The 19,451-nt window shown below is 36.7% G+C and overlaps 2 protein-coding genes across 2 annotated transcripts; both read right to left on the reverse strand.

The window, feature by feature from the left end:
- Nucleotides 1-337: 337 nt before the first annotated feature.
- LOC124994380 (C-X-C motif chemokine 15-like) lies at nt 338-6,424 on the reverse strand. The gene is made up of 4 exons (XM_047566176.1): nt 6,355-6,424; nt 5,543-5,672; nt 1,581-1,653; nt 338-472 (listed from the first exon to the last, which is right to left on the reverse strand). Exons 1-4 carry the CDS (start codon nt 6,410-6,412, stop codon nt 464-466), a joined length of 270 nt encoding a protein of 89 aa, XP_047422132.1. The 5' UTR covers nt 6,413-6,424; the 3' UTR covers nt 338-463.
- Nucleotides 6,425-10,333: 3,909 nt separating this feature from the next.
- LOC124994608 (growth-regulated protein homolog gamma-like) lies at nt 10,334-14,638 on the reverse strand. Its single transcript, XM_047566721.1, has 4 exons — nt 14,402-14,638; nt 14,170-14,293; nt 13,990-14,073; nt 10,334-13,244 (listed from the first exon to the last, which is right to left on the reverse strand). The coding sequence occupies exons 1-4, from the start codon at nt 14,583-14,585 to the stop codon at nt 13,229-13,231; spliced, it is 408 nt and encodes a 135-aa protein (XP_047422677.1). The 5' UTR covers nt 14,586-14,638; the 3' UTR covers nt 10,334-13,228.
- Between the last annotated feature and the right edge of the window lie 4,813 nt (nt 14,639-19,451).

A 19,451-nucleotide genomic window follows, 5' to 3' on the forward strand; every position in this document is an offset into this window, starting at 1 on the left:
GCAATCATGAAGAAAAAAAAAAATCACATGATGTCATTAAATGTAATATCAAAGTATGCAGTAGAAAGGTGGGAGGGAAACAGCATTCAAATGTTAAGTTTACTAGGAAATTAAATAGATGGTAAGATAGTAGGGGACAGCAATGGAGGAAGTGGGATCTAGAAAGATACTGAGTCTGACAGGGAAACTCTTCACCTACTACATCAGATCTGGGACTTATCTTTCCTATATGTTGGAAGTGTCATCACTGTACTTCCTAAGACTCCTCTTACAAGCAGGCAGTCAGATGCCTGAAAACAATGTTTAGGTCCCCAGAAAAAGTAGATAAAGCAGCATATTCCAGTCTTTAATTGGCATAAAGGTAGCACCACCTCCAGAGAACCTTCGGGAGTATGTACAAGCTCATGATGATGCAAAGGACTCCTATTAATCATTGGATGTGGTGTTTCTTATGTGACATCAATTAGTGGACCTACGACAGAAGAGAGTAGCATGTGAACACACGGGATGACCCACACGTGGTCCCTTTTAAGAAAGATTTCTGTTTTTTAAAAAAAGGCTAAGCAAAAGAATGATGAAGCACATTTCGTTGGTCAGTTGAAAATTAATAATACCATAATTAAATATTTTACACGTATTATTATCTCTTCTTCTCCCATGATAGACCAATGTAAGAACAAGTGAAAGCTTGTGAGTGGCTAGTGCTAAGTGAATTATCCAGAATGACATAACATAGTTGATAGATCTGGGTCTAAACCACAGCTCTTCTCACCATGTTACACTACTCTACCACCAAGGTCACCCAAGGGTGAATCATAGGCCTCAAATCCTCTTCATTTTCTAAAAAAAAAAAAAAAAAAAAAAACCCAGAACTTGTTTTCTAATTGGTCAACCCTTCACTCATATCTACAGCTATGACTTGAAACATCTAGGTATTGTTTTGCTATATTGTTTAAGACATTAATGTAAAACACACCTATTATCACCTGCCTGTGCTCCTTATCCCTTCTCCATCCACCAATTTGCAAATTCTATTTGGTGCTTAAGTTGTAGAAATGTTGTAGAGAAATAAATGGTCGTGTTTTTCTAAAGGGTAAGCAGTTCTTCTTCTTAAAATTTCTTTCAGCAAATCGGCCAATAACCTACCTAATTGATCTGTGTAAGACAGGTAGATGCTATCAATCTTATGTCACTTTCATGTTCAATAAGGTTATTTATAATGGGTAACTTTGGATATCATATTAAATAGAAGATGTGGACTAGGGGTTCTCAACCTTGAGAGTACATCAGAAACACCTGGAAGCCTTGTTAAAACATAGATTTTTGGGTTCCCCCTCAGAGTTTTTGATTCAGTAGGTTATGAGGTGAGGCCTGAGAATTTTCCCGACAAGTTTTTTGGTAATGTGAATGCTACTAGTCTGGGGACTGATTATTCTTTTGGTGTCTCTGAAATTGACTTATTCTAATCTTGTTGTAGCTTTCTTCTAATATATAACAATATGTATATATTTCTAAACATATCTATAATTAAAATAAAAATGAGAGAATGTGAATGTGTGCACTCTTGGCCTTATTTGTACCTTTTCAAGAAGACTCTTCACCCATTTGGCCTCAGGATCCAAACAAACTAATTGCCCATTTTTCAGTGTGACTCTGAAAATAAAAAAGTATTTTGGTTAAACAACAACTATACTTGATATAATAATGTGTTAAGTATATTAATTATAATTTCTGCAACATGAAATGCATATACTTAAAATGAACACATAGATTTCTCAAACTACCTTAATCCTATTAATAGAATACAACTTTTAGTCATATCAATGTGCATTACTAATTTTTTAAAATAAAGAATAATATCTGTTTTAGGGCTGGGGATATAGCTCAGTTGGTAGAGTGCTTTCCTGGCAAGCACAAGACCCTGGGTTCAAATCCCCAGCATCGCAAAAAAATAAATAAATAAAATAAAATAACATCTGTTTTAGAGTTTTTTTGTGGTGTCAACCAATCCACAACATTTTTTTAGCTTAAATGTATCAGGTATAGTGCTAGTCTCGTAGAAATCTACTTTAGTATAATATCTTCCAGGCTGACAGTTGTCAACCAGTTATTCTATACTCTTTCTTCTGTATCTCTGTGATTTCAACAGGACCTCATTAAGGCCTTTTTAAAATTGAACAGGGAAAGCATAAATTTCTTATTTAAATTAATTCTGTGGTTTTCAGTTGTACTACAAGAACCACAAAGCTCCACCAGTATCTCCAGTACCCATTTAAAGATTTTTATATAAGGACTGTATCATCTTACCATACTCTGAGCCAAGGGTGTACATTCCAATGTTAAATAAAATAGCATGACTTAATATACAATTGTGAAATATAATGATAATAGTAAATCCTTAGAAAATTACCAAAGCATGGAATAACTCTTACACATCATGCAAAATGGTAAAAATTGAAAATATTACTTTAAATGCAGGAACAAACCTAAGGTTCCTGCTTTTAGCACAACCATCTGAGGAAAGCAAGAAAGATAAATAAACATCCCAGGATTTTCAAAAGAGGAAACTAAACTGCCATTATTACCAGATGATATAACCAAGTACAATGTTGATGATTAAAAAAATCAATTCAAATGTCTAAACACTAACAGCCGGAATGTGAAATTTTATTAAGATGACAGTTATAATAGGACCAAGTAATATAAAGTATCTAGAAACAAGATTTTTAATTAAAAAAAAAGATATGGTAGGCCTCTATGAGGAAAATTAAGAACAGTAAAGAAGTCCTCAATAAACTGGGAGCAGGTTCATTTTCTTGAAATGGAAATTTTAGTACCATAAAGATATCAATAATTCTGAATCTATAGTTTTGAATAAACTCCATTCAAATTATAATTTAATTTAGTGTAATTTTCAAGTTGCTTCTAAATATTTATATAAAAGAAGTCTAATGAGAAGCCACTCTTGGAGAAAAAGATAAATTGTCCATTCCAGATGACAATTATTATAAAATGTTAACAATGAAGACTGCACCAAGGTCTAGACAAACTGATCAGTGAGACAGAACAGAGGGGTCAGAACCATCTTCTACTTAAAGGGGATTCAATTTATGGTAGAAGTAGCATTGCAGATCAGTGGGGAAATGATGAAATCTCAATAAATACCACTGCATTAATTTATGATTCATATGAAAAAAGCAAAATAAAATTGGATAATTTACTCACATCATATAAACAAAAATAAATTGAAGGTGAATTCAAGTCTTGAACACAAAGGAAAACACTAAAATATTTCAGGAGATAATGTAGAGGAATATTTTTGTGAACTCCATGAAGTATTTTCTGAAATATGTCATTAAAAAATGCTAACCAGAAGAGAGTGTATTGCTGAGCTCAAGTATAGTAAAAATGCAAAATTATATTCACTGAAGACACTATAGAAAGAATGAAAATATGAATGAAAAATTGGAAAATGATGTTTGCTATCCATGTTTCTACAGAAGCTTTCATATCCATGAACCAGGAAACATAAAGAATGTTTATAATAGCAAAAATCTGGAAAGAACCCAAATGTGTGCCACAAGCATATTAGATAAATACACTTTGTACTTATTTATTTAATATTTCTATAATGGAATACTATCACTTATATTGAATAAATTATAGATAAACACATTAAAATAAATGAATTGCAAAATATGAAGTTAAATGATAGAAGCAAGTTACAGAATATATTCATCATGATTTCATTGATCTGAAGTTCCAAACAGGCAAAATAAATAATAATTGTTGGATGTTTCATACCTAGGTGGTAAAACTCTAAATAAAAGCAAGAAGTGACACAATTCAAAATAGTGGTTAATTCTTGGAAGGGGAATAGGTATATGATTTGGGGAAGATATTGGTTTGTTGTGACTGTCATATGATGCCACAGAATAGGTGGCTTAAACAACAGAAATTTGTAAAAAAAAAAACAAATATCTGATTCTCACAATTCTGAAGACTGAAAGCCCATAATCAAGGTTCTGGCAGGTTTGATTTCTCCTTAAGTCTCTCTCTTTGGCTTGTAGATGACCATGTTCTCACTGTGTCTTCATATGGCCCATGTGTTGTCTGTGTCCTGATTTATCTTTTTATAAGGACATCAGTCATATTGGGTTAGATCTCACCCTAATAACCTTGCTTTAACATGACTACTTCTATAAAGAATTTATGTCGACATACACTCACATTCTGAGACTCTGGGGATTAGAGTTTCAGCCTGGTTATTGGAAAGGGAAACACAATTCAACTCATAACAGGAAGTTCACACAAGGAGGTTTCTGATATACTATTATGTTCTAGATTTCAGCCTGGATAGCAAATGAGTGAGATTTTATTTACAACTGCTCTTCAAATGGTACACATTTGAATGGATTCATAGGTTCATTTATATTTGTAGCAGGCAGAATCCTAAGAAGGCCCACTAAGCTTCCCATCCATAAGCCCAGGTACGAGAATATCATGAGACACTACGCTCATGATTATGTTACATGGAAAAAAGGATTTGCAGATGTAATTAAGGTTTCTAATTATCTCATTAAATTAATCCAAAGAATTGTCATTCTAGTAAACCTAAAATAATGGCATGAGCCCTAAATGCAGTGAATTTTCTCTGGCCGGTAGCAGAAGAGGAAATTGGAGTGATTGGAAGAGATACAATATGAGGCACATTTTCACTGCTTATGTGAAAGGAAACATGTGACGGACCTGAGAGCAGCCTTCAGAAGTTAAGAGTGACCACAGATGAACAACCAGCAATAATATGTGGACCTCAGTCCTACAACTTCAAAAAATTGAATTCAATTCCCACTGAAGCGGGAAGTGGTCTCTTCCCTGGAGCCTCCATATGAGACTTCAGTCCCGCTGACACCTTGGTGTTAGCTTTATGAAACTCCAAGCAGAGAACCCAGCCCACCCCATCTCCCAACCTACTGTGAGATGATAAATACATCTATTCCACACAAAATTGTGGTAATTGTTGACCCAGCAATGAATGATTGAATTGTATGCAAATATACTTCATAATCTTAAAGAAGTTTTAAGAAAATGCAAACTTATTCCCTACAATCTCTGTGTTTGTCTGCTGATGCCCCAGAAAGGTTATCAGCAAGGCCATTAAACCATATTGAACTTACTTGAATATCCAAGTGTATAATAGATTTCTTGATGATGAATTAACTTCCCTTTTATCCTTATTCATGGCTGTGTATCTTTGCATATTATACTTATTCATTGATTTCAAAGCTAAGTCCCTTTAGAAGAATTTACACCCCTGTGTTCCCTTTTGAGATTCCTCCTTCATTTATTTTCTGGAAAGGGTACATGATATTTTCAGGAATGAGACCATAAATACTAGACAATTATCTCCAATCTGTGAAGGAATAATAACCCAGGACCCTGGTCCCCTCTACTCTCAATGTAGCACATTTTATAAGGAAATGCCCTCTTTGAAAACACCAATGGCGGAGCTTCCATACTCCCCCACATCCTCACTACTTACATGACTTCTTTTCTGCTGCACTGAACACCCTCAGGTATCAACTGTAATGTTTCAATGAATTGGGGAGAAATAAAATCAGAATGCATCTGAATACACTGACATCGTAACTCTTGAGCCTTACAGTGATCACCTGTGTGAGAAAAAAAATAGAAAAAAAAAAAACAGTGAAAACTCATACTGCTTTGATCCTAAGTTCTTTCTTTTTTAATTTGAAATCAGTACAGTAGGATATCAATTGGATGCACAAATTCAGTACTGATAAATATTTAGGGAGACAATCACAAACCTAATCATTGGATATTATTATGTTTAGTGATCACTTAGTGATCACTTACTGAGCATCTACTATACTTGAGAAATTGATAGATACACTAGACCATTAGTTCATTGCTTTAAAGTATGTATAGTCAATAAGATAACACATTTAATGGTAAAATTACCTGATTTTCTTCTACGAAAGGTTCTAAACATAAAGATTGTATGTGAATTTTATCAACTGAGGGTAGCATTTCTATCTGCATACCATTGTTACAGCAAATATCCTAAACCTATTTGCAGTAATGCTTCTGCTATTATGTCTAAAAAGAAAAGCATAGACTTACAACTAGATATTTCTAGGGAGTTAAGCAAATTTTTTATTTAAATCAATAAGAAATTTTTGACACTTTGCAATCTAAATTTATGCCTACTTAAGCTTTATTTTTAGTTTCTATGTTTTGTTTAAAACCCAATATAAGCTCATTAGATCTGTAATCTCTTCTGAATTGTTTTCAGTAACCAAAATGAAAAGAAAATCATCATAGATGACTTACCAAAGATGCCCAGGACAAGGACAGCCAGCAGGAGTGTTGGTGAGCTCTCAGCAGTCATGTCTGCCCTTGATCTTGATGCTTGTCTGGGAGGTGGAAGCAATACTCAGTCCACCTTTATATGCTTACTGAAACACTGAGAATTTTCTGTTTCTCTTCTTCTATTCTCTCTCCTGATTGGAGAATGAAAGGCACAATGTCTAAGTGGAATGCTTGCCATTCACAAGCCAATAAGGAAACTGGGTTTGTTTTTTCATGCATTGTTTAAATTAAAGGGTTAGGGACAGGATGAGATGAACTTTCTGAATAGAGAAAGGAATCTATTATTTCCTGAGGGTGAGACTGCATAATGTGAAAAGTTCAATGCCAATTGCAGCTGATGAATAGAGTTATGAGAACTTTTATGAATCTTTCCAAATGCCACGTTTGCACAAAGAAGGGACTTAAGATACTATTCCTCAGCAAATATTTTCTTTTGGCATTTGTAATTATTTGCATAATCCCCCTTGAGATTATAGTGAAATTTATGAAGCCAAAACAATACCTACAGCAAAAACTACAGCGAAAATGGAGGCCAGACTATAATGAACTTTGTCTTAATGAATAAAAGAAAGCTACAATTTACTTGTTTGAAGGTGGCAGTTTCCGTGAGCTTGAGGCTGCATTAAGAGTGAAATTTATTTATTTATTTATTTACTTAAGCAGTTTTCAAGTGACCTTAATTATCTCATACTGATTGCATGTTTTGGCATTAATAAATGAGAGAGCAAAATATTCATATTTTCTTAGGGCTACCATACGCTACCATAGTCACAGACTGGATGGCTTAAATGACAGATGATTTTTGTTTTACAGTTTTGGGAACTGAAAATCCAATATCAAGGTTCTTTTTAGACTGGGAGGGAGAGTTGTCACAGGCATCTCTACTTGGCATGCAGGTGGTTGTCTTCATGTTTACATGGTATTCTTCCTATGTGTATCTATCCCCAAATTCCCCTTTTTATTAGGGCACCAGTCTCATTGAATTAGGGCCCATCCTAATGACCTTACTTTAATCTGATTAACACTTTAAAGTGAAATACTGGGGCTTTGGGCATTAGCATATAAATTTGAAGAGAACAAAGTCCATCTGCTAGAAACAGGAGTTCCAACTGTTGGAGAACACCAACGACTAGACATGGGAATGAGGCAATGCCTCAGGTCAGCAAAGAGAGCAAGTGACCATAGCCATGTGAATGACCCTGGATGATCCCATTAGAAAAACCATCCAGCTTGGTCCAGTCCAGATTGTTGCATTACCTATCTCAAATTGATGATCCTAAGTCAGGAAAAAAAAAAAAAAATGGCGATTGTTTCAAGCCACTGTTTGGGGGAAAGAAAGGATAGTTCATAGAGTAACCTAGCAACTAACCTAAAGCGACTGAACACACTTCTTCTTTGGCAACCTTGAGAATAATCTATTTTAGTGAAGATAGTCTTGTACTAAATATCATAAAGTTGAATTCTGAATAGTTCTCTGATGTTTGGTAATTCCTTAGTAGTCTCTGAGCATCTCCCATGCTATCTATAAAATGAGCAGAATGATATTACATTTTTTTTTTTACAATCTCAGATTTTGAACCAAACTCCTGCCTGACTGCCAAGAGATCAATTTCTTTTTTATTTAATTTACTTTTTCCTCTCCAAACTATTTAGCTTCTTTTTCAGATGATTGTTGAAAGCAACAGGAACAAAACAATATTGTTCACTCTCACTGCTCTTATTTGCTGTAGTACTAGAAGTTTCAGCCAAAGCAATTAGACAAGAGAAAGAAATAAATGGCATATAAATAGGAAGGGAAGAAGCACACTGTCCCTGTTTGCAGGTGATAAGATTCCATACATAGAAAAACCTAAAGACTCAACCAAAAGACTGAGGACTGAGGAATTCAGTAAAGTAGTAACAGACAAAATAAACATGCAGAAACCAGTTGACTTTCTAATATACCAATAAGGAATTTGACAAGAAAAAAATTATGAAAGTAAGCTCATTCACAACAGCAAAAGAAGAGGAAGAAAGGCAACCTAGGAAAGACTTCTACAATGACTATTACAAAACAGTGATGAAAGAAATTGGAGAAGACACAAATAATTGGAAAGACAATTAAGATTCATGGATTGTAAGGCTTAATATTGTTAAAATACCCATACTACAAAAAGTAGTCTACAGCTTCATTCCAATTTCAACGACATCCTTCACAGAATGAGAAAAACAATACTTAAATGCACATGGAAGCAAAATGACTGAATAGTCAAAGCAATCTCAAGCATAGGAATAAAGTTGGAGGCATCAGAATACCTGACTTCAAGAAAATGCTACAGAGCCATAGTAACCCAAACAGCATGATTTTGGCTTAAAAACAGACTCAGACCAATGAAACAAAATAGAGATTTCACATAAACCCACATCTACAACCAATCAATTCTTGACACAGACACCAAAACCATGAATGGAAGAACAGCTCTTCCACTAATGGTGCTAGGAATACTGGATAAGCACATGCAAAACACTGAGATTTGACCACTGTCCCCCATCTTGTTCAAAAATCAAGTCAATGTGGATCAAAGACCTAAATATAAGACCTGAAAATCTGAAACTTCTAGAAGAAAACAGAGGGGAAACACTTTGAGACATTGGTATAGCAATGATTTTCTCAATAGACAATAAAAGTACAGTAAAAAAAAGTACAGTAAAAAAAAAAATTGACACCTAGGATTGGATCAAACTAAAAATCTCTTGCACAACAAAGGAAGCAATTAACAGTGAAGAGACAACTTATAGAAAGAAACTTACCAAATTTTCATTTGACAGTGGGTTAATATCTAGAATATACTAAGAATTCAAAGAACCTAATAAAAATAGGTATTCCAGTTTCAAAATAGGTAAATGATCTGAATGGACACTTCTCAAAAGAAGAAATACAAATGACCAACCAATAGATGAAAAAATGCGCACTCTCATTAGCCATCGGGAAAATGCAAGTCAAAACTACAATAAGATACCATCTCACTCCAGTTAGAATGACTATTACCAAAAAATTAATGAAATAACACATGCTGGTGAGAATGTAGAGAAAAAAGGAACTTAAAAGTTGTTGTTGAGAATGTAAACTAGTATAGCCACTGTGAAAAACTGTATAGAGATTTCTCAAAAAACTGAAAACTGCCATATGATCCAGCCATCCCATACCTGGATATATATCTTAATCTTAAGGAAATAAAAGAGATACCTGCATACCCATGTTAATTGCAACACTCTTCACAATAGCTAAGGTATGGAAGAAATCAGTCTAGGTGCCCATCAACAAATGAACGGATATAAAAAAAGTGTAGTATATACACAAAATGGAGTATTATTCAGGCATAAAGAATGAAATCCTGTCTTTTGCAAGAAAATGGATGGAACTGGAGGACATTATGTCAAGTGAAATAAGCAAGACCCAGAATGACTAGTACTAAATAGTCTCTCGTATGTGAAAACTTAGAAAGAGAGTTAATCTGAAAACAGAATAGTGATTATTAGGTATTAGGAAGTGTTCTGGGGGTGCGGTGAGTGGAAAAAGAGCAGCTGGATTTGATCAATGTACCTTGCATGCACGTATGGAAATATATTGAACCCCATTAGTATGCACAAGTTAATATATGGTAATAAAAAATTTCTTGTATCCAATAAAAAATTATTACACATGCTAAGATGTAGAACAGCCTGAGCCATAGGGGAAGTGCAGGAATCAGTCAGTATAAACAGAATCAGAAATGACAAAATTATAGCATTAGTGGCTAAGGATTTTTAAATAGCTATTAAATACACTTAGGTGTTTAGGTGAAAAAAATGAAGAGAGAAGAAATTTTATGTATTTTATTTTTTTAAACTATATTTAACTTTATTTTAAAATAAATCATTTAGGATAAAATAAAATTTATCTATTTAAAAAATAACACACACATATACATACATATAGAGATATAAAAGAAAGAAATTTCTAGCATTGTCCTATCAAGGAACTGGGAAAATAGACTCTTCATCTACTAAGTTCTGCCCTTCCACAAGGATTTTCCTCTGAAGGCATTAATTCACAGGCCTTCTGGAATGGGAATCGCGCTGACTCTGCCAAGTCCCCTTCCCACACAAAGCCCTCAGGAAGAGAAATTGAAGAACAGGGAGCTCAAGCTGAGAAGCCATTGCACACTGTGACTGCTGATCTCCTTGGTGAATGGAGGCCATGTGGACCGGGGCATCAAGGATGAACGTGGGACTGGACTTTTTCCTGATTATTTGTATAAGTATCCAGAGACAAGAAACACTGTCATGCCTTTTTCTGGATGACCCTCCTTGTGCTAATGGGGATCTGCTACCTCCACCATCCCCCAATGTCTCTTCAGTTACTTTTGGAAGTCCTGAGAAGACGTCTCAGGAGAACTCACAAAGAAGGACTTGCATTGACAGATAGCTTCAGTTCTATTTCCTTCCTCTTCTTCTCTGTCTCTTTTGGTAGCATTTCTCAGAAAACCTCAGCCACTTTGGTCCTTGCTGTTTTCTGTGGATGGCCTCAAGAAGTGAAGATATGTTACATAATATTCTTTTCCTACTTCCTTCACCCTGGACTACCACCTCACACCCTCTTGTGTCCCACTTCCTGCCATAACACTCCCCATAAGAAACTGCCTTGCACTTTGAAGGTATAGGGTGATTTGGCATGGAAACTGCAATTTACATCCCATTTTGATCTAAAACTGAGACATGTCCATGACATTGTCCTGGGTACCTAGGTCAAGAAGCAGATTTTTGTTGTTATCAATAAAGTTTACTCCCTGAAACACTTCACAAGGTGCACTCTGTTATTATCTTCATTTATAAAAGGGGAAATAAAGTTGAGTGAAATCACAAAACTTGATCCAGATCTCAGTGATATAGTTAGAATTTACCCTAAAGTCTATCTGATCTTCTGAAACCTGTCTTTAACCACTACATGAATAAAAGCATCTCTTTCGTCCTTCTTGTGTTCCGTGTTCCATATTGACAGGAACACAGCAGTCAGAACAGCAAGCTCTAGGCAATGCTGAAGATATGGTCTGACCCTAGGTGCAAGGTGTGGCTTTAGTGAGCCCTTGGGGTCCTACTTGTAAACATTTTCCCATGTCCTGTAACTCAGGGTTAGGGAGTGAATGCTAGCATTTATGGAGTTTCTAGAATGGTTTGCATTTATTTCTTTCTGTGCAGTTTAAAAATTTTATTCCTTTTTATCACATTCATAATTAATAGCTGGAACTTATTAAGAGAAAATTTTTAACTTTTTAAATATGGGGGGGAAAAAAAACTCACATAGAGATCGTTTCTGCTACTTGGGGCCTTTATTTACCCAGCTACTTGGGCCAAACCAGAACTTGATCTCAAGTGTTCAGGCTTTGAGCCCAGCCTTCTTGCCTCTGCTGAAAGTGTTTACCTAAGTTCAGGATCTACTGAATTAGTCCTAAATTGGAGATAAACACATACCTCACACAGGTAAAGAAAATTCTTTTCTTTCAGACACAGATTTTTTTTTTTTTTTAAGATTATTGAGACACTTTCTCTTTAGACATGGCATTTTTGTCTCTTGGAAACCTGGATTGCTGCTGTCATCCTTCAGCAGCATTGAATACCAAGCTATCCAAAGGTTTTCCCAGGATAAACATTGTAACAGATTCCACATAAACTTCACTAGGAAGGGTGGGAGCTGATGTTAAAGCCACGTTTCATGTAATTGGTATAAAGAATTGGAAGAACATTAAATTGATGGTAATTTCCTACATATGTGAGAGTTAGAGAGTGGAACCTGAGTCGCAGTTAGATCTTTTTTGCAGGTAAAGTACTCAGCCACTCACTTTTTCTGCTTCTACTGATGACACAAATAGTTTTGAAGAATAAAAAAAAGTCAACTTCACGACCATTTCATTGTCAACTTCATTAAAGAATATCTATGTCTATACCCATCCATAACTATTCATCCATCTGTCCACATTAATGACTCTCACATCAAAAGTAGCCTACAAGTTTGGAGAAGCACATTCTTAAATAGATGAGAGCCAAGGGAAGTGAGATCTATCACACCAGATGAAATTAGGCATGACTCATGATTTATCTGTGAAGCAAATTGAGTCCCTAGGAAGAAAAAGTTGAGAAACACTGATGTAAATCATTAGATAATCCAGTAAAGATAGCCCTCCCCACCCCCAGGAAATAAACATTCTTTATTTTTAAATCCTTTATTTTCATGTTCTTTGTAAAAACATCAATATTTAAACCTCTTTGTTCTAAGACATAGTAACATTGCATTATTAACAATAAATAAGGCGTGATGCCTTACATAAGAAAGACATAAAATGTCCAAGGGATATTTAGAACATTGTAGTTCATAAAGTTTCAACATGAGAAATGTTGACCACGTACTGGAAAGCCATTTCAATAAATAACAACTAACATTCTTTTAAAGAGTCACAAAAATAGATGTGTATGCACATTCTCCTACACTGACACTGATCTCACTTTCTGCTTGCTTGGATCCTTTCAGATGCCAGCTTAAATAAGAATCAGTATTGAATTAATCTGGGCTTGATATAAAATAAACAATAAATATAATGGTTATGTGCAAGTAGATTTAATCATACCCTTAATTATTTTATAAATAAAATATTAAACTCGAACCTTTGAGAACAAATAAACAGAAGAACTCTCAGAAGACATGCTTAAGCACACTAAGGTCACTCTGGGTGGCCTCAGGAGCTCTCTTTTCATCTCCTTTTCATATGAAGTCAGGTCCTGTCTCAGGAACGATCAGCAAGGAACTGCCTCCTTTTCCCAGTCAGCTGGAATTGCCACTGGAATGAGAAAATTGTTGTCCTTAAGTGGTTGCTCAGGAAAGGTAACTGGGCAGCATTCTGTCCCCTAGAAGCCAGAGGTTTCTGAATCCAGTTTCTCCAGCCTGGTCCCAAGAGGACTGTGATGTCAGAGCTGGTAGCAGAGACCTCTAGAGTGGTGGGTGTTCTCACTTAGGACTGGGGGTGAGGAGGGTTCTGTGGTCTCTACTCTATTACAGGTATGTTCTACTCACAGTCAGAACCTATTGCTGTCACACTGGTCCTCACACAGCTCATGAAATACCTATTATTTCCCTTATTTTACTAAGTTTCAGATAAAATGAAATTATTCTGAGGCACAAGGTTAATAGGTATTGGAGGAACCCAGATTTCACTCTGCAGTATTACTGTAAAATCTTTTCACCACTAACATAGGGCCTCATGCTACAAAATACCAGATCTGAAGCCCAGAATGGACTAGGGGAAAATGTATTTTTTTATCAAGTGGAAAGCTCTTTAGCATAACTGACCAACATTGATCAGAGTTTTAAAGAAGCCAGTCATTACCTACACTCACTGGAATGAAGATAGGGTCCAGGTGGGGACACAGAATGCTGAAAATAAATTTCGGGCCCCAGAGCACATTAATTATCTTAATGGCTAAATTGTTAAAAAAAGCAGCCACAATTTCTAGTTGGTCAGCCACCCCTGCGTTTTCTTGATACAATGACTCCATCCACACGTGTAAACAGAAACCATAACTCACTTGTTCAGCATCTTATGGATGATTTTCTTAACCACGGGGGCTTCAGGGTTGAGACAAGCTTCCTGTCCGTTCTTGAGAGTGGCTCTGCAGAGAGAAGGAAGGATCCTAGTGAGGCGAGAGGTGGGGCAGGGGAGCCAGGTTGCAGCAGAAGCAGAATCCGCGGCCCGGGATGGGACTTACAAGACTTCGATCTGGGCGCAGTGAGGTCCCGAAGGCGTCACCTTCACGCTTTGAATGTTCTTCAGGTGAATTCCTTGCACCGTCTGCAAACACTGGCAGCGCAGTTCAGTGACCACGGGCGCCCCTGAGTTGAGAAGAGACCGGGTGAGCGGGGCTGTCCCCATCTCAGGCGTCCCCACCCCGTACCCCCAAGCCCGGTCCCGTCCCGGGGATCCCAGAGCGCGGGTCTCACCTGCTGCGCGCCGGCCGGAGGCCACCAGTAGCAGCAATGGCAGCGCCACCCAGACCAGCCGCGGAGCGCTGGGGACGGCGGGTGCTGTGCGGGCCATGGGACTAGCTGGAAGATCGCGGCGGAGCCTGGAGTGCAAGAGCTGGCGGCGAGGGGCTGCTGTCCTGGCTCTGTGGCTCTCCGGCATCTACAAGCCCCTTTTATGCATGGTTGGCGGGAAAGGCTCTGGCCAGGGAAATTCCCGGAGCTACTGGTGTTTCCCCGAGTGCGGAAGGAAGATGTCGCCCCAACCGCCTGCGAGGGGGACTGTGGGCACCCAGTGACCCCAGCGCACAGGGCAAGAGGGAGGCAACAGCTGGGAGCAGATCTGAGAGACCCACTGCAGGGGTGTCGCCAGGTTTTTAGAGGAAGCGAATTATAATTCAATACTGGTTATCCGACGTGGGGGGTTTAAGGAAGCGCGGGAAGGGGGACCTAGGTTTTGCTTAGTTCATTATCTTCTACATTTCCTGTGTTTGTCCCTAATTTTTTTTTTCATATTACATATACTTCTGACATTCATTCTTTTGTTCAAAACTTGAGCCAATATCGCCGATTGCAGAGAATATTCAACTTGCTTCTCATGTTCATTCTCAAACCACTATTATCTTGTTTACATTTTCCATTTGGTGGGAACCCGGATTAACTTCAAAAGGTGAGCGCACTGTGAATTTCAGTGAAAAAGAGAACTGTAATATGACCTCTTGTTGAGGTTATGTTATGATACTGTATAACTTCCTCTTCTCTTTGAAAGGTTGGAACTTCTGAAATTCCCCTGAGATCTCGTTTTCCATGTAATAAGGGGTTAAAATTTGATCTTTGCAATACAATACTGGCGGCCACTTTTAAGCCACAGAGCAGAGGGATGGGTGGAGCAGGCTCACAGAGTTACCATTCCTGGTGTTACTGAGCAGCACGCTCGCTCGTGAACTCTAGGGAGTGGGTACCCGCTGTTCAGCACCTGTGCCTCCAAAGGAGCAAATAGAAGCATAGGAATGAGATAGGAAACACCAAACAACAAGATTCCATTCCATTTACTACAGGGCTGTCTGGTATTCCAAGTTGGAATACTGACATGTCTCAGTTTTCCGATGAGGAATTTCAGTCTTTTTTTTTTTTAATTTTTATACCTTTATTTTGTTTTTTTATTTTTTTATGTGGTGCTGAAGATTGAACCCAGTGCCTCACACCTGCTAGGCAAGCGCTCTACCACTGAGCTACAATCCCAGACCCTCAAAGTCATTTAACCTGTCTCTGATCACTTTTTCCCCAGTAGTTTGAGAAACTAAAAAAACTAAAGTTTTCATCACTGGGATTTAGAGGGTAGGGCGGCATAAGTGTAATTCTCCAAGTTGAATTTAGATCTCTCTCACCAAAATGTGAAATACTATGGGAGTCGGGAGAGGAGAAAGCAATGGCCTCTGACCCAGGGGTGTAGGACTGCAGGACAGGGTTTCCAACTGCCCAGCTCAACTGATCCCAGTCAGAGACCCTAGGCAACCACAGGGCAAGTAACTCTAGCTGCACACAGTTCCCATATCATCTGCACCTTGTTAAACCTCTCTGTGACTCCCCAGGGTGGTTATAAAAAATGAGTCAACATGGATAAAGCCAACATGGAATAAGTACCCTACAAATGTTTGTTAAATAAAGTGGAAATAGCTTTTTCCAATATTGCCTAAACAGAAACTCAACCTGTTGTGAATTTTTCTTATAAAGGAAAAATTTTTTAAAAAACTAATGGATAAGTTCATTCCCCAATTTTTCTTTTTTTTTTTCTCCTTTTAAAAATAGTTTTTAACTTGCTGATGGACCTTTGCTTAATTTATTTATTTATATGCACTGCTTCAATGTTTCTTTTCACATTTAAAATTTTCTATATCAGTGACTGCTCCCCAACTGTCCCTAACTGTATACAACACTATGTGGAGAAGCAGTGTGTCTTTAAGGCATCAAGGTAGATCCCAGGGGAATAAAGTTTATTAAACCATCATCATCTGGGTGACCAGCATGCCCTTGTGGTTACTGGTGCTGGGGGGAGACATGTCATCATGATAATCTTGGTGCAGAGTGGAACAGGTGTGCTGGCATGTGGTGCTTATACACTGTAGATAGCATATGTGTTCCAGTCCTTCTCAGTAATTTTCCTGGTCTCCCTGATTAAATTCCTTGACAGAAAGGATGCCCAGAATGCACTGACCAAAAGCAGGTGGAAAGACAAAGGAATGTCTTCAGCAGTTTCCCACTGTAGTCAGTACTACACACTTAAACTTTTTTAAGGATCAATTGAGAATTCACAAAAAAATACAAAGTAGAATGATATATTTCAGGCTGTCATCAAGGAAGGCATATGTGTGCTCTATTATGAGGTACACACAGATGGGATTTTATTTTACCGTTAAGATGAATCTTTGATTTATTTTGTCATTCCACTTTCAGTCATTGCATCTATTAAAAAAGAACCTGAATAAAAGATTCATTTATTGGAAAAAATGTACAAAATGAATGACTATATTTTAAAAAATTACTATTCTATTTATCAGTATGATACTAGGCGGGGGGAAACCCAGGAAAAGTAAAAGGAGATTAAAATTTGTATCAGGGAGAAGGAAATGAGAAATAATCCAAAGGTCATGAAGTTTGTGACTAGCTCAAGAATAGTTGAGAATTTGTGTGATTACTGTTTTTCTGGGATTTAATGGAAAACTATCTACAAATGTAAAAGTAATTCTTTAGAACTGAAATTTTTTTTTTGTTTTGTAGTTGTACTTGCAATATATGCTGGTTTTATAAAGTCGTGAAGTCAGAAAGCCATAAAGAAGTTTTTGTTTTGTTTTGTTTTGTTTTTCTTATTTTCCTTTGTCTAGGGAGAAATCTTAACAGGTCTGATATTTTTAAATTTGTTATTGCCCTCATTAGATGGTTCAACTTTACTTATTCTAAAATGAAACACAAAGCAGTATGGAGATTCCTCAGAAAACTTGGAATGGGAACCACCATTTGACCCAGTTATGTTGCTCCTCAATATAAACCCAAAGGACTTAAAATTACCATACTACAGGGATTCAGCCACATCAATGTTTAGCAGCTCAATTCACAGTAGCAAAACTATGGAACCAACCTAGGTATCCTTCAACAGATGAATGGATGATGAAAATTTGGTATATATACACAATAGAATATTCCTCAGCCATAAAGAAGAATGAAATTATGGCATTTGCTGGTAAATGGATGGAACTGGAGACTATCTTGATAAGTGAAGTAAGCCAGTCCCTAAAACCCAAAGGCCCAATGTTCTATCTGATTTGTGGATGCTAACACATAATAAGGGCAAGGGGGAGGGAAGAATAGAAGTTTATTGGATTAGACAAAGGGAAATGAAAGCATAGGAAAGACAGTAGAAGGATCAGACATAACTTTTCAGTGTTCATGTATGAATACAAGGCCAGTGAAACACCACATAATGTTCAACCACAAGAATGGGATTCTAATTAGAATAAGTTATATTCCATATATTTATAATATGTCAAAATACACTATACTGCCATGTATATCTAAAAAGAACAAGTTGAAAATAAAATAAAATGAAATGAAACCCAGTAAAACAGTCACATATCTCCAGAGTTCTATTTCACTAACAGCGTCACTCTCCTCTGTGGCATTGGTTAGCTTGTTATAGTGCCTTGAAGTGCCCAATTCTGAAAAAATAGTCCCTTTCCCAGGGAGAAACAGGAAAATCTACCCCTTTACCAAAAAATGATTAATACCATTAGTATGGTGTCATGAAGATGTCACATACGCAATTGGAGTGGTGTCATGAGAAGTGTACTCTTCAGTATTCTTTCCAAAAATTCATGACCAATGTATAATCATGAAAACAATTTCAAGTCCAAATTGAAGAATTTGAAATAACTTAGCATCATTCTACAAAACCGCCAAGGTTATGAAAAATAGGAAAGGACTGAGAAGCTATTATGGTCTAGAGAAAACTGTGGATAATACTGCAACTAACTGCAATATGGTACTTCAGATTAGATTCTAGGACAGAAAAGGGACTTAATGGAAAACCTGGTGAAGCCTGAATAAAGTAGAGCTTAGTTCAATGTGCATTGAATGGCATATTACCAATATTAGTTGGCTTCTTAGATTTGACAATGCATCCAGGTAATGTCAAATATTTGCAAATGAGTAAAGGGTTCACAGACACTGTATTATTTTGCAACTTTCATAAATTTGAAATTATTCCAAAACTAAAATGTTTGTTTTAAAAGTTTCTCTTTATAAATTAATTTAGAATAGCACCAAAATGAAATTAGTGAACATGCATGCTTTCCCTGCTAGCTTTTGAGAAATGAAATTCAATTTTGGTTGAGTGCCTACTTACTCAAATATGAAAATCCAGAAGATCGGCTGCCACAGATTGGACACTTCATCATGTTTCATGGGATTCAATAATTTGCCTTCAGCATTAATCATACTGTCCAAATATCTCATCTATTTCTTGTAACTAGAGAAACAGAAAGAGTTTGCTGTAACTGGTCTTCAGACCCAACTCATAACTGACGTAAATGAGAGTACTCAGGGATAGTCAGACAGTTTATCCAGAGAGACTGCCAAAAGAATGAAGCATGTCCAGAAGCAGCCAATGCTTGTAGATTATGTAGAACTTGACTCTTTGGGATTAATCAATTAAAATCACCTGTTTTTGTGATGAGATTAAAAAGCAAAGAGTGGTTGCTGTTTTCCCCTTAATATGCCACTTAAATCCATGAAATCTTCATAAATCAAAATTCAAACATTTTTAAGCACAGGAATTGCTGTAACCTAGAACAAGAAATAAATTCATTCTCTCATTTGAACAAGTGTTTCTCTAAGTCTGTTTCAAGAAGTGAATGTTAGATTTCTATACAGTCTTTAAACTCATGAAAGCAAGGATTCGTTTTATAAATTTATATTTTTACTAGTGTATTTTGGTTTTATGTAATTGTGAGGTTCATTCTGACATATTCATACA

The sequence above is a fragment of the Sciurus carolinensis genome, chromosome 10 (assembly GCF_902686445.1).
Source record: "Sciurus carolinensis chromosome 10, mSciCar1.2, whole genome shotgun sequence".
Lineage (NCBI taxonomy): Eukaryota > Metazoa > Chordata > Mammalia > Rodentia > Sciuridae > Sciurus > Sciurus carolinensis.

Excerpts from the sequence above, each read along its gene's own strand:
- LOC124994380 (XM_047566176.1), bottom strand. The coding sequence starts at position 6,412 with ATGACTGCTGAGAGCTCACCAACACTCCTGCTGGCTGTCCTTGTCCTG. Across the intron at positions 5,673-6,354 it reads CCTTGTCCTGGGCATCTTTG|GTGATCACTGTAAGGCTCAA; the intron begins GTAAGTCATCTA and ends TTTCTCACACAG. Across the intron at positions 1,654-5,542 it reads TGCAGCAGAAAAGAAGTCAT|AGTCACACTGAAAAATGGGC; the intron begins GTAAGTAGTGAG and ends TTTTATTTTCAG.
- LOC124994608 (XM_047566721.1), bottom strand. The coding sequence starts at position 14,585 with ATGCCGGAGAGCCACAGAGCCAGGACAGCAGCCCCTCGCCGCCAGCTC. Across the intron at positions 14,294-14,401 it reads CTCCGGCCGGCGCGCAGCAG|GGGCGCCCGTGGTCACTGAA; the intron begins GTGAGACCCGCG and ends TTCTCAACTCAG. Across the intron at positions 14,074-14,169 it reads TGCGCCCAGATCGAAGTCTT|AGCCACTCTCAAGAACGGAC; the intron begins GTAAGTCCCATC and ends TTCTCTCTGCAG.